This window comes from Ipomoea nil, unplaced genomic scaffold, assembly GCF_001879475.1.
Source record: "Ipomoea nil cultivar Tokyo-kokei standard unplaced genomic scaffold, Asagao_1.1 scaffold0482, whole genome shotgun sequence".
Lineage (NCBI taxonomy): Eukaryota > Viridiplantae > Streptophyta > Magnoliopsida > Solanales > Convolvulaceae > Ipomoea > Ipomoea nil.
In genome coordinates, this window is record NW_017616910.1 from 2,892,060 (window position 1) to 2,909,774 (window position 17,715).

Below are 17,715 nucleotides of genomic sequence, written 5' to 3' on the forward strand. Positions count from 1 at the left end.
ACTGATACTGCTGCTGTTGTGGACCCCGAGAAGACAGACAGTGACTCTCCCTCAAACGCTTGATCTTTGGCTACTTTTGGCAAAAAGGGGGAGTAATGAACTCAGGGGGAGTGTCTGTGATGGTTGTTTGAGTACCTTCTGGCCCTGGCTGGGCGATGTGATGATTGGAATGTTTTTGGTTTGATTGTTCGAAGCTCTTTCTGACCGATGTGACCGGTTGTTGTCTTCTATTGATCTAAGACTGCTGTTTTTGTTTCTAGACTATTTAGTTTGTTTTTGGATGTTTTTTAATCAGAATTGATCATGGGTTGTTTTTGCTTATAACCTATCTTAGTTTGTTGCTTTTATAGTTGAGTTGTTTTGCCAAATAATAGTCAAAGGGGGAGTTTGTTAGTGTTTATGTTCAAAAACCTCACACTATAATTGGCAATATTATTATGGCATTTTAAGATAGGTTTAGAGTTTTGTCCGGCTGGTTTTACAGATGACTGATCAATCAGAAACAACAACAGATGGACTGACACTGAAGACCTGACTTAGGAAAGCTGTTTCCTTAAAAGGCACACGCGGTACTCCAAAGAAGATCAGACCAGTATGGAAAGAAGATCAGCGTATCTTCAAAGAAGGTAATGGGCCTAATCTGCTAAGATTACATTCCTCTTTTACAGTCCTACCTTCTACAATCAAAGACATCTATGGAGAGTGCTTATTGAAGGATCTATAAGTACCAGTTCTTGGAGAGAACTAGGGTTACGACGAATATACGAAGAAACACTCCATACCAGCTATATGAGAATAGATCTTTGATTGGCATGCATCTTCTCAAAACAGAATGTTCAAGGTGATTAAGATGATGAACTTGAGAAGAACTACTGCTACTTAAACGAAAGGACGTAAAGATCACACTGTTGTGGTAACAACTTTATAGAGCGTCATTGAAGTGGACTGCATCAGAGTTGGCTCTCCAAGTGAAGGGATTTCATTGGACTTTTGTATGCATGGCTCTTCATCTTCAACAATCCACTAAACCTTTGTAGACTGGGTTTGTACCTTGTGTGGGGCACTTGGGTAAGATTATTGTATATCTACCTTTGTACATTGGATTATGAGTTAGTGGATTGGACGCCTATGTGATCGTCCCCCAGACGTAGATACACACTGTATCGAACTGGGTAAAAAACACTCTGTGTCTTTATTTCTATTTGTGACTATCGTTCTCTCTCATTACATAGTTACTGATTAACCTAATTGGATCAATCAGCAATCTGTTTCAGTCATCTAGATCTATCGAATTATCTAAGATGAGAAAATGCAAAATTACAGGAAGAATGTGGAATCCCAACAAATATGAGGAATCTACAAAGGTATAATCCCATGGACTCCCTCTTTATTTTTGGCTCTGTGAAGCCTAGATTCTTGAATAGAAATGAGTAGAAATGGTAGATTCTTGTTGTGTTTGAGCTAGGAAGTGATCTATTACTTGTTTATGATGTGTTGATAATGTTTTGGATGTGTTGGACTTGCCTGAAAATGTTTGCAGGTGATGAAGAAGTTGTCTGGTGCACACAGAAGGTGCACCAGAACATCCAACGGAGCTAGCCAACGGACCATGGCAAGGTCCGTTGGTCAAGCCTCGTTGAGCGGTGGATCATGGCAAGGTCCGTTGCCAACCCCCGTGTTAGGAATATATTGTAATAGTTTGATATGCTAAATTGTATTTTAGAATCCCCAATTTTATTTGTTAAGTCTAGGCGTGTCATAGACCACAAAAAGACAATTAACAAATATGAAGAAAGGGAAAAATACGAAGAAGAAGATGTATGCGTATGATATATATACTAAAATAGCCCACACGCCCAACTCAAAGAAGAAAGTTATACTGATGAATCTCATACGGAAGAAACGAGAAGCAACCGCAAATTTCATGAAGTTATCTTGAAGCTCAAGCATCTATGGAAAGAAAGAAGTACATCAGAGGAATGTTATATTTACCAATAATCCGTACAGCCGAGATGGATGGAAGTTTGGTGTATAAACCGAAAGGTTTCAGGTTCGAAACTCTCTTCTTATAATGATTATAAGGAAGCCTTAAATCAGTTCCAGGATCAGAAGTTTCGAAATCAATCAATTAAATGGAATAAAGTAGTTAGAGATATGAAGTCTCATAAAGCTATATATAGTAAGAGCTTCCCGGTTTGCAAAGTCAAAGTCTTCATAAGTCAAGTCAATATGAAGATATGAAGTATGAAGTTAGAGATGCAGTTCACAAGTCAAAGTCAAAGATTGGCCGAAACACTTCATCAGTAGCCATACAGAGAGAATAAAATACACAGAAGATGAAAGTCCCAGAAGGCGCAAGATCTACATCAGAATTATTTTAAGAGCCAGAAGGCGCAAGATCTACATCAGAATTATTTTAAGAGCCTTCACGTGAAGACAGATCTACAACAGAAATATTTTAAGTTTCTTCACATGGACCACATACAGAGCAACTGCCGAAATAACAGAGAGATATTATTCTTAATATGATCCTCTGAAAAAGCTACAGATCTTCTGCAAAAAGGCTACAAGAATTCAAATTTGAGATTTGGAATTCAAATTTGAGATCTACAATTCAAATTTGAGATTGTCTTTTTCCAACGGATAACTTCTCAAAACCAGCTATAAAAGGATGAAGAATGAAGCAGATGAATGAACTTCCAACACAAGAAACGAACTGCATATATGAACAAGTGCTATACTCAAAAGTGAGAATATATTCAAAGTGAGAAAAACACTCAGAGAGCTCAAAGAGAAAATATTCAAGAGTGTTTAATTCATCATCATTGAGAGACTTACTGCACATTGAAGATCTATTAAAGAAGTCTCAAAGTTGGAAGCCAGTGAAACTTGTTTTTCTACAAACAAGTGAATCAACAGTGTTGGAGAACACTGGACGTGATTAGTGTGGGCTTTGTGATTAAAACACTAGTTCACGGGATCGTCGAAGACGGGGGTAAAGTAGCACGGAGTTGTGAAATCCTGGATTGTCACACGGAGCTGTGAGATCCGAAACAGCAGTGTTGGAGAACACTGGGCGTGATTGGTGTGGGCTTGGTGATCAAAGCACCAGATCACGGGATACGTCGACCGGATCGTGGAAGACGGGGGGAAAGTAGCACGGAGCTCTGAAATCCTGGAAAGTAGCACGGAGCTGTGAAATCCGAAGCAGCAGTGTCGGAGGCACTGGGCGTGATTAGTGTGGGCTTAGTGATCAAAGCACTAGATCATGAAAATTCATTGTATCTAGGAACCAAGAAGTGGTGGATATAGTGAATTGCTCTTGGATGATAAGAGCAAGTGGAGTAGGAGGATTACATCACCTCGCGAACCACTATAAATTGCCTTGTGTCATTTACTGTTTTATTTACTTACTGCTATCACGAGAATACACTTTACACAATCACACAACTCGTATTTAATTTTTCTGCTGCGTACAAGACTCTAATAATCTAGTTAAGAGTTTTGATATCTCTGTTGCCTTAGCAATTGTTGCATTCGCGAAAAGTTTGAAAGTCTATTCACCCCCCCCCCCCCACCCCTCTAGACTTTTACCACACCCCTTTGGGACCAACAATTGGTATCAGAGCAGGTGCCTATCCGAGTCAGAAAGTTGTCTTTAACTGATACCAACAATTGGTATCAGAGCAGGCTGTCTATTTGGGTCAATTTGATTCAAAGCAAGATTGCCTAATTGGGTCAACCTTGTTTCTGACTGCTAGACAGATCCATTTTACCAGTGTGTGATTGGATTATATTATTCTTTTCCCACGTGAAAATGAATAAGGATTTAGCTCAAAATTTATTATTCTCACTTGATAAATTTGATGATTGGAAAGTTCGTATGCAGGTTCATTTATCGGCTCGATAGAAATATTGAAAGTCAACCAGCTATTTGTGGAGAAGCTGTAAAGTAGTTAGGCTTACAAAGAATCTACGGCTTAGGGCATTGCAGTCAGAGTCTGGAGTTCAAGAGATTGAAGAATATGCAAAGTGGATTGCTAATATAGGTGACAGAACTATTGGTGATTCATTGGATGGAGAATGTGAGATCAACATTCCAGAAAAATTCTTACTCAAGTCGGTGGAGGATCCTATTTCTACAATTGTTGATAGGATATTTCCGGGGTTTCGTAATGAAAATCGAGATGTCAAATATCTAAAAGACTGTGCAATTTTGGCACCAACTTTGGACGTGGTAGATAACATCAATGAATACATGAATGAATTTAATACTGCCGAAGGAATGACATATCTCAGTTGTGATTCGGTATGCAAATCGGATTCCAACGTTGACATGATTGCTGATCTACACACGCCGGAGTTTTTAAATGGATTACGATGTTCTGGAGTGCCAAATCACTCATTGACTTTAAAAATTGGATCACCCGTTATACTCTTGAGAAATATTGATCACTCATTGAGGTTGTGCAATGGTACAAGAATGATCATTTCAAAGTTGGCTACACACGTTTTAGAAGCGCAAATATTGACCGGAACAACTGCTGGTACAAAGGTTTTAATACCAAGGATGTCCTTAACACCATCAGATCCAAGATTGCCTTTTAAGTTTCAAAGAAAACAATTTCCGCTAATGTTGTCATATGCCATGACAATAAACAAAAGCCAGGGTCAAACATTATCAAACGTCGGTTTATTTTTGAAGATGCCAGTTTTTAATCACGGACAACTGTATGTAGCCGTGTCAAGGTTTAGTAATCCTAGCGGATTAAAAATGTTGATTTTTGACGAAAATGTACAATCCAAAAATACGACTACAAATGTCGTATATAAGGAAGTTTTCAATAATGTGTAATAAAAATCACAGTTCATACTATTACATTTACAACATGTTTGGTTCACGGAATGAATTTTGAGGTAATAGGAATGCTATTCCATAAGGAATGGAATAGGCAAGGAATAGAATAGGAATTGTATTCTATTGTTTGGTTCGATGAAGGAATAGATTTTAGGAATTATATTACAGTGTTTGGTTGATTTAAGGAATAGAAATGAAATATGTTTTAAGACATAAATACCCTTATAAAAATATGTGATGGTAGCAATGGTGGTGGTGGTGGCGGCGATGGTGGTGGCGGTGGTGGTGCTGGGGTAGTAGTGGCGGTGGTGGTGGTGACGGTGACGGTTGTGGCAGTGGTGGTTGTTGTGGCAACGGTGGTGGCAGTGGTGGCGGTGGTAGCGGTGGTGGTGGCGACGGTGATGGTTGTGGCAGTGGTGGTGGGGCGGCGACAGTTGTGGCGGGGGTGGGGGTGGCGGTGGTGCTGCTGGGTGGCAGTTCTGGTGGCGACGGCGGTGGCGGTGGTGGCGATGGTGGTGGTGGTGGGGGCGGCGACGATGACGGTTGTGGCAGTGGTGGTGGGGACGGCGACAGTTGTGGCGGTGGTGGTGGTGGTGGTGGTGTCGGTGGTGTTGCTGGGTGGTGGTGGTGGTGGCGGCGGTGGTGGCGATGGTGGCGGTGATGGTGGTGGTGCTAGAGTGGTAGTGGTGGTGGTGGCGGTGGCGGTGGCAGTGGTGGGGGTGGGGGTGGCGGTGGTGGTGGCGACGGTGACGGTTGTGGCAGTGGTGGTGGGGCGGCGACAGTTGTGGCGGTGGTGGTGGTGGCGGTGGTGTTGCTGGGTGGCAGTTCTGGTGGCGGCGGTGGCGGTAGGGGCGGCGACGGTTGTGGCGTTGGTGGTGGCGACGGCGGTGGTGGCAGTGGTGATGGTGGTGGTGGCGACGGCAGTGGTGGCAGTGGTAATGGTGGTGGTGACGACGGTGGTGAAATAGGATAAATTTATATATAGGAACAAAAATTAGGTTAAAGAAAGGGGTAAAAAAGGAAATAGATTCTAAAATCTATTCCTGAGCGTTCAGTAATAGGCTAATACCAGGGGGGACCCTAGTAATAGCTATTACCTTATTTGAGGTAATAGGCTTTTACCAGGAATATTATTCCTGGTAATAGAAATGGTTACCAAACAACGGAATAGGCCTATTACTGGGAATGCTATGCCATTCCCGGCCTATTCCGTGAACCAAACAGGCCATTAATGGTAAGGCCTTACGTATTACTTCTTAGATTTATGACCGTGCATCGCACGGGTGCAAATATTAATTTTTACAAACAAGCGTAACTTTAGGTACCACATTCATTGGTGCACAAGGTCTAAAAGCCACATTATTTATTATTTATGATCTTCAAAAGTACAAGAAATATGTTCGACTCATTCAAACATTCTTTTCACAGTATAAAATAATCAACACTAAACTATACACTTGTATGCACAAGAAGTCCATTGCAAACCCTCATTGCATGGATTGAACCCCTCGAACACTACACTACCACTAAAAGTAAATCACAGCAAATCATTGCAAATTATATCGGAGACAAATTAATATATTATGTACATATATTCTTACATCTACCCTTGTTCTAAATTCATAATATATGAGCTATAGGTAAATAAACTAATGTACATAATGCATTAACTACATAAATATAATCTAGACCAGATCCACAATGCATATGGTAGACCCTAATCTACACTACAATGGTTGAAAAATAGAGAACCACCAAAATGGTTTTTATAAATTTGATAAATAAAGGACAGTTTTTTAAATGTGATTTATATTTGTAAAAATGCCCACAACTAGTTTCTGCTTATCGTACATTCATAAATTGTTCTGGAGTAGAGGACTCTTCAGGTAGGGATCATCTCTGTACTTTGAGTATAGAGGAAGCTCAAGGGCATTCTCTGCAACTCTTCTATCCTCATGAATCTTTGCTATCAAGCTTTCAAGCGATGAAAAGTTGGCCTGAAATGTCATGTGCAGTAGTCGATAAACAAGATTTGCCATAACTAACACGATAAAAGGCGCAAAAAAGAGGCTAATGTGTACTACCTCAGGCCGTATATAGCCCACAATTACAAGATGCAATTCCTCCCCATAGAAATCCTCACTAAAGTCATGTAGCAGCCACGGCTCCTGAAAGAACAAGAAATTTTTTGATAATTATGAACTGATCTGAGGAAAGGTATGTATAGATCAGAGTTCTGTTTTTATGTAATGTATCACACTCACTATGGTCTTCTCCGTGTTATTGAAGTATGGGTTCCAACCGATGCTCATGACCATTTTGTATATACCATGATTAGATAATCCAGCCCACCCGAAATATACGCCTGATGGATATTCCGTAAGGAGGTCTGAATACCCGGTTGTAGATAAATTGGCTGAAATAATAAGTAAAAATGATAAGAGTAACTTCTTGTTTTTTTTTTTTTTTTTTTTTTTTGAAAGGAAGTAACTTCTTGTTAATACTGATGCTGATGAATAAAAAAGAAAGGAAATCTAGCAATGGATTCTCCAATATCCTCAATGCCCCCTCCAACAACTATGATATTTCAAGGCCCGTAAACAACGAACATAAAGTGCAATTTTACCGACTAGTTTACAAGATAGTAGCATCTAAACTTTTATGGAAATCCTACTAATATCCAAAGGACAAGTATTGATTCAGCAGAAATTAGTAAATTTGTTTAGGCACCTGTTGGGATCCCAAGCACCTTTGAGCCACGACCAAATCCTCTAACGACAGGTCCACCAATGTGCCAAGTTTCTATAGGTAAAGTTCCTTCTACCCCTGCATAAGTTTGATTGTCAGAAATGACAAACTGAAACATCACTTAATATGCATAAAATGGTAAGAAACACATACAGTCTTGAAATGCAGGCAGGCCCCACTTTTCCGGATGCAAATCAAGAAGTGAATTGATCACCTCATCAGCCGAAGTGTATAGATGAGACTGTTTAGGAAGGGATGGTACAACAACCACTTCCATTTCAGCAGCCTTACCAGCAGTAACACCAGGCCTGACATAGGCATCATTCCATTTAGAAATCAGTCTAGCTATTGGTAGTTCATAAAGTCCACAATTCTATTGTTGATTCAACAAATAAAATTAAGAAAACTACGATATATGTTGATTAATTAATATTGAACAAAGCCATAACCTGAAAGTCTACAAGTCATATCTTAATTAGTATTATGCACAGGTACTTTGTAAGATGCTGTTTTTGAAGTGTATGCTTTATTAGATATAATTGCTACCGCAATAAACTTTTTGACTATGAAAACATTACATCATAAAAAAAATAAAATTGAAGTGCTATATTACTCCAGGTTATCACCTAACTAGCATCAAATTCATATCCACAAAAAAAAAAAAAAAAAAAAAAAAAAAAAAAAAAAAAAAAAAAAAAAAAAAAAAAAAAACAAATCATAGAATACTCACAATGAATCTTCAATGACAAGACAGTTGGATGGATTTACACCAAGTCTTTTAGCCACTTCAAGAAAACTTAAACAAGAGAAGAACACAATATATAAGGATACCACAAGAGAATATCATGTAAAGCATCTGAATAAGAAAGATCTTTATATTCAATCTTACATTTCAGGATTTGGCTTTCCAGCTGTAACTTCATCACCTCCAACAATGGCGGAGAAGGATTCCTTCCAACCTATAGTATGTAAATGATACTCTAAAATAAGCAATTTCATGCAACATTCTTGATGTGTCATATTTGCATTATATTTACCTAAATTATGAGACAGACCGACAAGAAAAAGAATAGGTTTGAGTGCCAACTACCTTGATGATAAGAAATTTTTGTCTCTATGTTTGACTTCGGAGAATTAGAAGCCAAGGCCATTAGCACACCATGACTTTTGAGATGATTAATCAATCGATTGGCACCTGGAAGAGCTTTAATATTGGACCACCTACAATTAGAATTAGAAATAATGATTACTCCCTCCATCCCACTTTACTTATCTTGTTTGCTGTTTTATTGGTAAATAAAACTAAATTTTGAATTATGTTTTAAGTTTTGAAAATAAAAATTAGATATTAGGAGACTATATGTTTAGTTCTAGTCGCCCCAAGATTCATAACTTAAAATTACCAAAAAAAAAAAAAAAAAGCTTTAAAATGTTGGTCAAAATTAAATTGTGTTGACAAGTGAAATTGGAAACCTTCTAATAATATGACAAATTTTATGCCCAAGAACATGGAACCTTCAAAAAAGGCTGTACATTATTCAGAACAAGAGAACATTAACATATATTACCGCTCAGAAAACATTGGAGTAATTTGTGTAAGAAATTCTTCTTTTGTTAAGGGAATCTCATAATCTTCAACAACCACAGCTGCAGCTTCTACAGGTGTCTTCCCTACTATTTTATGAGCTTCTCTGCCATCCCATTGCTTTCCATAATTAACTAGGGCAACCTTTAGAACATCACTCACAATGCCATCTGACAGGAAATTAAGTTCAATTTGAAACTGGTATTCACAAAGCAAAAGAAAAGGAAAAGAAAATAAAACCTCACATGTACAGAATATGTTACTTCAGATAGGTTGTTCTACATAACTAAGTCATGTTCAAAGTTGATCAAAGATGTTCAGGTCTAGCATTGTAGATCATTTAAAATCTCAGGAATAAATGGTCAACCAATTCTCCCTACATGAATTTCAAGCACATTATTATATCATTTGACATAAAGCATTCCACACAAAATGCAATGATGTAGATGAAAAATATGTAGAATGGAACATTCATCGTACGACAAAAATATACTACATATAACACATGAAGATGTAATGGTATTGAAGGAGAGTTCAGGAAATTGTATGGTCGAAATAAATTTTATTTTAAATTTTTTAACTTTTATGGTTGGTGCAGTTTAATTTTGGATCACGAAAATGCCTAAAAAGGAAAGGGATGATTTCTAGTCTACTGGCTCAGAAATTAGTCTGTTCATTTATCAAGCAATACATACATAGCAAGAGTGCAAATCACCTGTGTTTAGAAGTGTACCATCCAAATCAAGAATAACACAAGAAACAAGCTTCTTTAAAGGTTTCACCAATGACATTGTGAAGAGTGTCAAAGAAGCCCAAATCAAGGTACTTGTGCTCTTTTAGGTAACATATATATCACCTCCTGTTATACCAGAAAGAAGCAAGATTTGATTGATAAATATACCATAAGATCCTAATTCAACTTCATAAACAGTAAATATTAACTATCTAACTGGAAAGCCTTGTTGCATACACATAGAAGCCTTATGCTATCAGCAATTGATAAAGGTATTTATACCACCAAAGCATTTGGTCTTAAATATTAGGAATTATTTGCAACAAGCACAAAAGACATTGTGAAGAAGTGGATGGAAGCCATCATTAACAGGCCGTGAAGCAATGCTTTGCCTACCAAAACACTAAGCGGTTTGGGATTCTTACTTATTCAAGTTAGTTGATAATACCAATATGTAAGTGGAAAATTTTAAATTTGGCAAAGAGCAATATCAAGAATAACAAATTCTATAAAAAAAAAAAAAAATCAACTCCTCAAAGTGCATGATACACAATGCGAAGTCCACTACCAAGGAGAATTGAGTATTTGAGTAGGGATGGTCACAGGGCGAGGAACGGCATATTCCCGTCCCCGACCCCTATTCCCCACCCTCGCATCCCTGTCCCTGCAGGGAATCCCCAGCCCCAATCAACACCCCATTCAAAATAGTTGAACACTGCACATCCGAGACCCCTCTTTTGCACTTGAGTGAGCACAAAACTTAAAACATAAATTACAAAAACAAGAATGTTGGAAATGATCTAACCTCAAGATTTTAGAATGATATGAAGCTAAAAATTTCTTACTTGTCATGCTAGTAATTTCAGTTCACTATTCAAAATCAGTAGCCATCTCTAGAGTCTAGAACAGAGTAAAGTATGGGGATAATCACAATTAAAGTTTTCACAAACCAATCACTTATGAAGTTATGATACAAATAAGAAAAATGAGTTTTTAAAACAAAACATGGTTTTAGCTAAAAATGAAAATTCAATGAGAGAATTTAACCCCAACCATCTCTATTTGTTCCTCAAATATTTGAATAATTAAAGCAAAATCCTTAACAATCAATTTCAACTCATCTATGGTGGAAAATAGAAAACGTTAACAGATTAAAAATATACTCCGTAATATAAAGCATCCCTCAAAGAATTACACCAACGAAATTGAAAATTATAAATAACACCCAAAATATGAACTTACAAAGAAACTGATGGCATATACTCCATAAAATTAAGAGGAAAAGGTGTTTAAAAAAAAAAAAAAACATATTAAGCGGGCAAGGAGGGAGAGTGCCAGAGGGAGTGGCGAACTAGGGACTACTAGTTAGTGGTGGCAAATTTCAATGAATAGCAGTGTAACTTGAATACGAGCTTGTGCACTTGACACTTCGTGACTACCTTGACTAGAAGAATCCTCAAAAGTAGATTTCTTTTAAAGAATTTTCACACACACACAGAATCCTCAAAAGTAGATTTCTTTTAAAGAATTTTCACACACACACACACACACACACACACACACACAAATGAGAGGTCTTAGGTTCGAACCCCAGTGCAGGGGCATTGACTCTTTGTGCTTCAGTAGGTTGAGAAAGTATGTATGAACAACAAAATACTACATTCTAATAGAATTAATAGCATTCAAAAAAAAAAAAAAAAAAAAACAAACTACACAAATTTCATAATTAAGAGTACATTTTCCAAATTAATCCAGGAAATCAAGCATGGCTGATAATAAACAAGTAAATTAATTTTAAAAAGGCAGACCAGATAGATTGGTGAATGAATTTGAGCGAGTCTTCAACCAAAGTGGACTCCAGAGTTCAGGAAGTAAAGGACCCAGAAAATCAATCGTTCATAGGGATTTGTATGCATATTGCGACGAGATTCTCGTCTCTCGGATTTTAAAGCGAAGCACTAGGGGTGAAAGAGCTCAGTAAGACAGTAACGGGCTTTTGGATTTATTGCACTCATAAAATTGGTGTCTAGAGAATGAGCATGAATGGGACTTTATTCTTTGTAACAAAAAATGTTCAAATTAGCTACTAAATTATATGCAAAATATAATTAGGCCATTCAATTAAAAAAATTATAATTGAGCCCTTTTTATTAATAATTGAGCCTTATTTAAAATTATTATGCAATATCTGTTTTTTTATTATCAGTTTATCACTGATGTGACGATCATTTTATTAAAATTTTGTTTTTAAAAATTTATTTTAATAATTTTAAATAATATGGAATATAAAAAAACCACCCTCCCTTTTTTATTTTATTAAAAATTATTAAAATACTTCTTAAAATATTTTTTTAATATGATGATCGTCAAGTCAGTAATAACTAGAAAAATATGTCAATTTTGGTTAATAACTAGAAAAATAGGCCAATTTTGGTTGAATTGCATGACTTTGGACAGTTCAAAGACATAATTGTACTTTTAAAAAAAATAAAAAAATTAAATGGCCAATTACATTTTTGCCTGTAGTTCGATGACTAATTTAAATATTTTTATCTCGTTTCGACCCCAAACTCACATAACTAATCCAGGCATTATGCAATGCTCTAACTCCTAGACATAAGATAAGCATTCACAAATCCTTCCAATTAAAGCAATTAATCTTTAAAGTTTAGCAGCATAAAACCAATAAAGGACAAGAGGACTAGAGTTTAGAGGAGAGAGATGATGCAAAAGCTATAGGAACAAAATTTTAAATTATTTATAAAATAAAATAAAATTAAAAAAAAAAAAAAAAAAATCAGTAGATCCAATGCACACCCTACTTCACTATTCAAAATTCAGATAAGTTCAGATATTTGAGAACTCCTGAATGTATTAAGGTTGATTCTGATTGTACCAGTCCATATTCTCACATAACCAATTTACCATCAGCTATTCGCACCCTAATAAACATCTGATGAGATTCCAAATCAGATTTCAAGTTTACACATCTCTTCCAGTCTACACTTCCTACATGTCCTAGGAAAAACCACATATAACTCTCAACGGAGAGTGCCCCCACTCTTATTCAACCAAGAAGAAAAGAAGGATACAATGGAGGACATCAGCAGAGGAATAGGAATGGAAAATGCTGGTCTGAAAAATGCCATACCCTAATTTCTAGAAGACAAAATATTCAGAGTTTACACAAGCATTGGACCAAAGCTTAACCATAGTGAGATAACTCTTTACCATATTGTATCCCTCTCTGTAAGGATAAGAGAGAAGAATAGATGGAAGTAAGAAAGGAATTAGATGACTAAAGAAGCATGCTTCCACCTCATTTCCACAAACAAAAGACATGCATTTGCATTAAAAAACTAAAATAAGTTGAACAACAACTCACTAACTCATATTGCCCCCAATACTATTAATAATTTTGCACCCCAAACTTCACACTAGACCACACTCCAAACTCTGCACTAGACAAGCACAACACAGGGCATCTAGTTCTTATATTTGAAGAATAGTTTCCATTAATGAAGGCATTCACAATTGAATAATCTAAACCAACTTTTACTTCATCAGTTTTAAACCTTTACAAGTAGACACTCCTATTACATTCTTGATCTATCACTTTTACTACATGCTAGGACCTTTTTTCTACTTGCAGAAAGAACAGCAGAAGTATACAACAAAAATGCAGGGCACAATCAACACCACAAAATGTCAAGATTCACCTATTTTTTTCTTCACCCTTTTAAAACCACAGCCAATGTGGACATGAAACAATAAAATCAACAATAATGAGAGAACAAAAACATGCACATCTGAACATTTTCAAACAGATATACTTTGGGGATTTCAAAAGTATATTTATTGCCATTCCTATTCACTGCTTACACTGATTTTCCATTCTTTACAGCAATAAAAACACAATAGTTAGCACACACTGAGCTAAGCTTACTTCCACTAATATAAACACATTCGAAATTCATGACAACAGTAAGTGGCTATTTTACTAAAATTTAAGATATGGCCAGATGAACCTGCAAAAACTATACAATCTTGTACCCAAAAAAATAAAAAACATATGATTTGGGATGACCATTTGTTTGGCATTCCCATCAATCACCGTACTTTGTTTTGTTTGTTGATAGGTATCACCATACTAAATTCTTGCTGTTGTGAAATGTATTCCAGTTGCCAAAAGTTGAAATAAGCTTGTTTCAGTAATACATCCAAATTTTATTTATAATTTACTAAGAACAATAAGCAGAGGGGCAATGCATAACAAGAAATGCTTAAAGGTCAACAAAGAATTTCAGCAGTGGTACAAAATGAAAGTTCATGTTAGGAAAAGGAATCAAGTGGTAAACCAACAAGCCAATACCTTGCAGCCAGCCACCTAATCCATTTCTACACCCCTCTATGACGGTGGAGGCAAGCAAGTACTCCTCGGTCGTCGAATAATCTAATTGTTCAGCCAGCCAACAAAGCAATCAGCTAATCGGAAGAATCAAATTAATCCAATCCAGCAAGGGAAATCACGTCAGAACACAGTTCCAATCGTGTTGCTTTGCTAATTTTGACCCGAATGAAAGAAGGCGAATCCAGTATTCTCCTCCGTATTACGGCCGGGACATGCTTCTCTCAAATCTGGTTAATTTCGCACAATTAAATCCGGGTTTTGGTTCTCTACTTTCAAGTGTACCTGGCTTTTACCCTCTTGTTTTTAGTCTTTCTGGTCTTTATCTTTGCTGCGCTGTGGTATTTTTTGGGGGAATGAAAGTAGAGAAATTGGGGATATAAATAGTATTTTTCATTCTTTAATGGAAAACTAAAAGTGTGTTTTAAAAAAATAATTGACCAAATATTAATTTTGGTTCCACGAGTATTAGTAAAAAGATAGTTTTGGTCCATATATTTAATTCATACCAATTTTCATCTATGACTATTGATTTTTATCTACGACTATTGTTTTAGCACCAAAATTCATCATGTAGGTCACTCCTTTGTTTAAAACATGCCAAAATATGAAATTATTAAGAACATTTTTATCATTTTCAAATTAAGATCTCAATTTGAGCATGAATAAAGGGATTTAAGTATCGATCTAATTCACAGTTCTCCTCCTCAAATTAAGGTAAGATGGGGAGGACAATTGCGAATTGGGATCGATCTTAGGGCTTAAATCCCTTTATTCATGCTCAAATTGAGATCTTATGTTGAAAATGACGAAAATACCTTTAAAATTTTAGATTTTGACATGTCTTAAATGGAGAAGTGGCCGGCGTGATGAATTTTAGCAATAAAATAATAGCCGTGGATGAAAATTGATACTAAAACAATAATCGTACATGAAATTTGGTAGGAATTAAATATATGGTCCAAATTGTCATTTTGCTAATACTTGTGGGATCAAAATTGATATTTCCTTAAAATAATATTTTATGATATATCTTTATTTGATTAGAGTAAGAAAGGAAAATAAATAAAACTAACAACTTTTTATTTAAATATATATATATATATATATATATATATATATATATATATATATATATACCGGCAAAATGGACTTTTTGAAAAAGAAATAGAAAGCAATGCTAAATCACTTCCTAATATTTGTATGTTTACGTTGTAATATTTGATTAATACGGAGATTAAAATTTTATTTTAAGAGGGAATGAAGTCTGTCAATTTACATATATATATAATCAATGAATATGAATATTTTTGTTGTTTGTTAGGGAAAAAATGGAATCAGAAAATAATATCTTTCAAAATAAGATTTTTCATATCATTATTTTTTTCGTAATTTCGGTGTTGTGGTTATTGGCCCATCACATTAGAAATTGGGTGACCTATCAACCGTTAAATTAGTAAACTTTCTATTTTGCATTATGATCTTATTGGTGTATAATTCAAAGTTGAAATTCAAATTCACTATTCGAATCTCCATTTTTTTAAATTATATTATTAGATTTTTAGATTAGATACTTGTCCCGTCACTTTTTCCATGATTCCGGGGTGTTGTGATTATTGGTCCTTCACATGACAAATGGGGAGACCAATCAACTATTCAACTGTTATATCAATAAACTTTCTATTTTGCATTATTATCTTATTGGTGTAAACTTAAGACATCTTTGAAAAATAAAGAGTAAATACCACCTATGGTCCCTCGAGTTTGGTGGCATCGCCATCAATGGTCCCTAACTTTCATAATTACCGGGCGTCATCCTCCGAGTTGCGAAAAGTGGCCTTCAAGGGTCCTACCGTTAGTTGTTCCCGTCTGAGACGTCAAAATGGAGGGCAAAAGAGTCATTTGACTTTATGCGAACGTTTTAATGCATTTTACAATTATTTGGAGAACAAACGTCCATCAATTGATTCCCAAATTACCAACTCTCAAACCCTAAATGCTATCTCAGTCGAAATTAGTGGCGATTGCGAAGGAAAAAGTTGCGGATTCTTCATCGACGAAGTAGCAATTTCAAGGTCAGAATTCAAGACGAAAATAGGGCACACTTCAAAGAGGTCATGGGTTCTCCGCAACGGCAGTCGAATGCTATGTGAACTAACTAAGTAGGGATTTCTTTGTGTTACAGAAACCTTGTATATGTATTGGTTGTTGTTGTTAAAAATTTGAGTATGTGAACTGCATTCGTTTAAAGTATAGTATTGGGCTTTGTTTATGGGAACATGGGGGCCCTGTCTAGGTGGTGGGAGACCATGAACTGCATATGTTGTTTAAAGTAGAATTTTTGTATTTTTTTTTGTTATTTATGTTGAAAGCACATATGTTGGGTTGAAATTGGGGACCATAGAGGGTTGAAAGCACATGGTAGTGTGTCTTTTTGTTCTGTAAACAATTGTGGACAGGTCCTACTGAAATTGGGGACCACAGAGGGTTGAAAGCACATATGTTGTGGCTGTGTTAAAAGTTAAATTTGTGTATTGCCTTTATGTGTATTATATTCTGTCTAGGGACTACTTTGCTTGGGATAGTAAACCATTTGAAATCCAGATTTCTGTCTGCTTATATAATAGTGTGTAATGAGCCTATTTGTGGCTACTTTGCTGTACAGGTAATGTTCCTGGTGGTGGTTTTGTTTTGAATTAATGTAAGCATATAAACTCACGTAGGAACATAAATACGTGATAGGATCTTATTAAAGTACTAAGTACTAACCTCCAGCCATAGCTTCCGATTGATGATGATTGAGTAGTCACGCGACTGCTGCAGAGTAACAGTATATGTTTCTCTCACTTTCTCAACCCTCTCTGGATGGTATATGAGGAATGAATGTCAAGCAGTGAGAGGACTAGAGGGTTCTTTATATAATAACCATATGCCATCAATATGGTAACTGAATCCATTCCTAATCACACTCCTTATCTTTTACAATCAATCATTACCTTAATTGATAGGAGTATGTATGGAAGAATTGCACCACATAACAGATTACCTTAATTATTATAAGGTTGACCTAATATTATAATAATGTAATCTGGGAAAACTTTACATTCTCCCACTTGGTGCAAACTCCATAACCCCAAAAAACAGAAAAACACCGACCATAGGATATGTCCTCCTTAAATCGAGTAGCATCCATTATGATCAAATGTAAACCGCCCTTCAGCACTTAATTTAGGAAATACAAAACTTAATGAAACAAACCCTATGTTTATTTCAAGTCCAACTGAAGTACATTATCTCAACAAAATAAAGGTGTACACACTTAATGAGATTAATGTCAAAATGCAAAAGAATTTCATTAAAACTGAATACTGAATGTATATATA

General features: G+C 36.1%; 2 protein-coding genes across 2 annotated transcripts; one reads left to right on the top strand and one right to left on the bottom strand.

Annotated features, from left to right (window-relative positions):
- Nucleotides 1-1,328: 1,328 nt before the first annotated feature.
- Nucleotides 1,329-4,855, top strand: LOC109173528 (ATP-dependent DNA helicase pif1-like). The gene is made up of 3 exons (XM_019322769.1): nucleotides 1,329-1,364; nucleotides 1,541-1,617; nucleotides 3,946-4,855. The coding sequence occupies exons 1-3, from the start codon at nucleotides 1,329-1,331 to the stop codon at nucleotides 4,853-4,855; spliced, it is 1,023 nt and encodes a 340-aa protein (XP_019178314.1).
- Nucleotides 4,856-6,499: 1,644 nt separating this feature from the next.
- Nucleotides 6,500-14,664, bottom strand: LOC109173440 (bifunctional riboflavin kinase/FMN phosphatase-like). Its single transcript, XM_019322669.1, has 11 exons — nucleotides 14,297-14,664; nucleotides 9,907-10,050; nucleotides 9,175-9,361; nucleotides 8,697-8,827; nucleotides 8,496-8,565; nucleotides 8,337-8,402; nucleotides 7,760-7,914; nucleotides 7,589-7,684; nucleotides 7,123-7,274; nucleotides 6,943-7,026; nucleotides 6,500-6,855 (listed from the first exon to the last, which is right to left on the bottom strand). The coding sequence occupies exons 2-11, from the start codon at nucleotides 9,980-9,982 to the stop codon at nucleotides 6,712-6,714; spliced, it is 1,161 nt and encodes a 386-aa protein (XP_019178214.1). The 5' UTR covers nucleotides 9,983-10,050; nucleotides 14,297-14,664; the 3' UTR covers nucleotides 6,500-6,711.
- Between the last annotated feature and the right edge of the window lie 3,051 nt (nucleotides 14,665-17,715).

Coding starts and splice junctions, on each gene's coding strand:
- LOC109173528 (XM_019322769.1), top strand. CDS start 1,329: ATGTGGAATCCCAACAAATATGAGGAATCTACAAAG. Junction 1,365..1,540: donor AATATGAGGAATCTACAAAG/GTATAATCCCAT, acceptor AAATGTTTGCAG/GTGATGAAGAAGTTGTCTGG. Junction 1,618..3,945: donor AGCCAACGGACCATGGCAAG/GTCCGTTGGTCA, acceptor TTTGTGGAGAAG/CTGTAAAGTAGTTAGGCTTA.
- LOC109173440 (XM_019322669.1), bottom strand. CDS start 9,982: ATGTCATTGGTGAAACCTTTAAAGAAGCTTGTTTCTTGTGTTATTCTT. Junction 8,828..9,174: donor ACTCCAATGTTTTCTGAGCG/GTAATATATGTT, acceptor TTCTAATTGTAG/GTGGTCCAATATTAAAGCTC. Junction 7,915..8,336: donor CTTGTCATTGAAGATTCATT/GTGAGTATTCTA, acceptor TGCCTATGTCAG/GCCTGGTGTTACTGCTGGTA.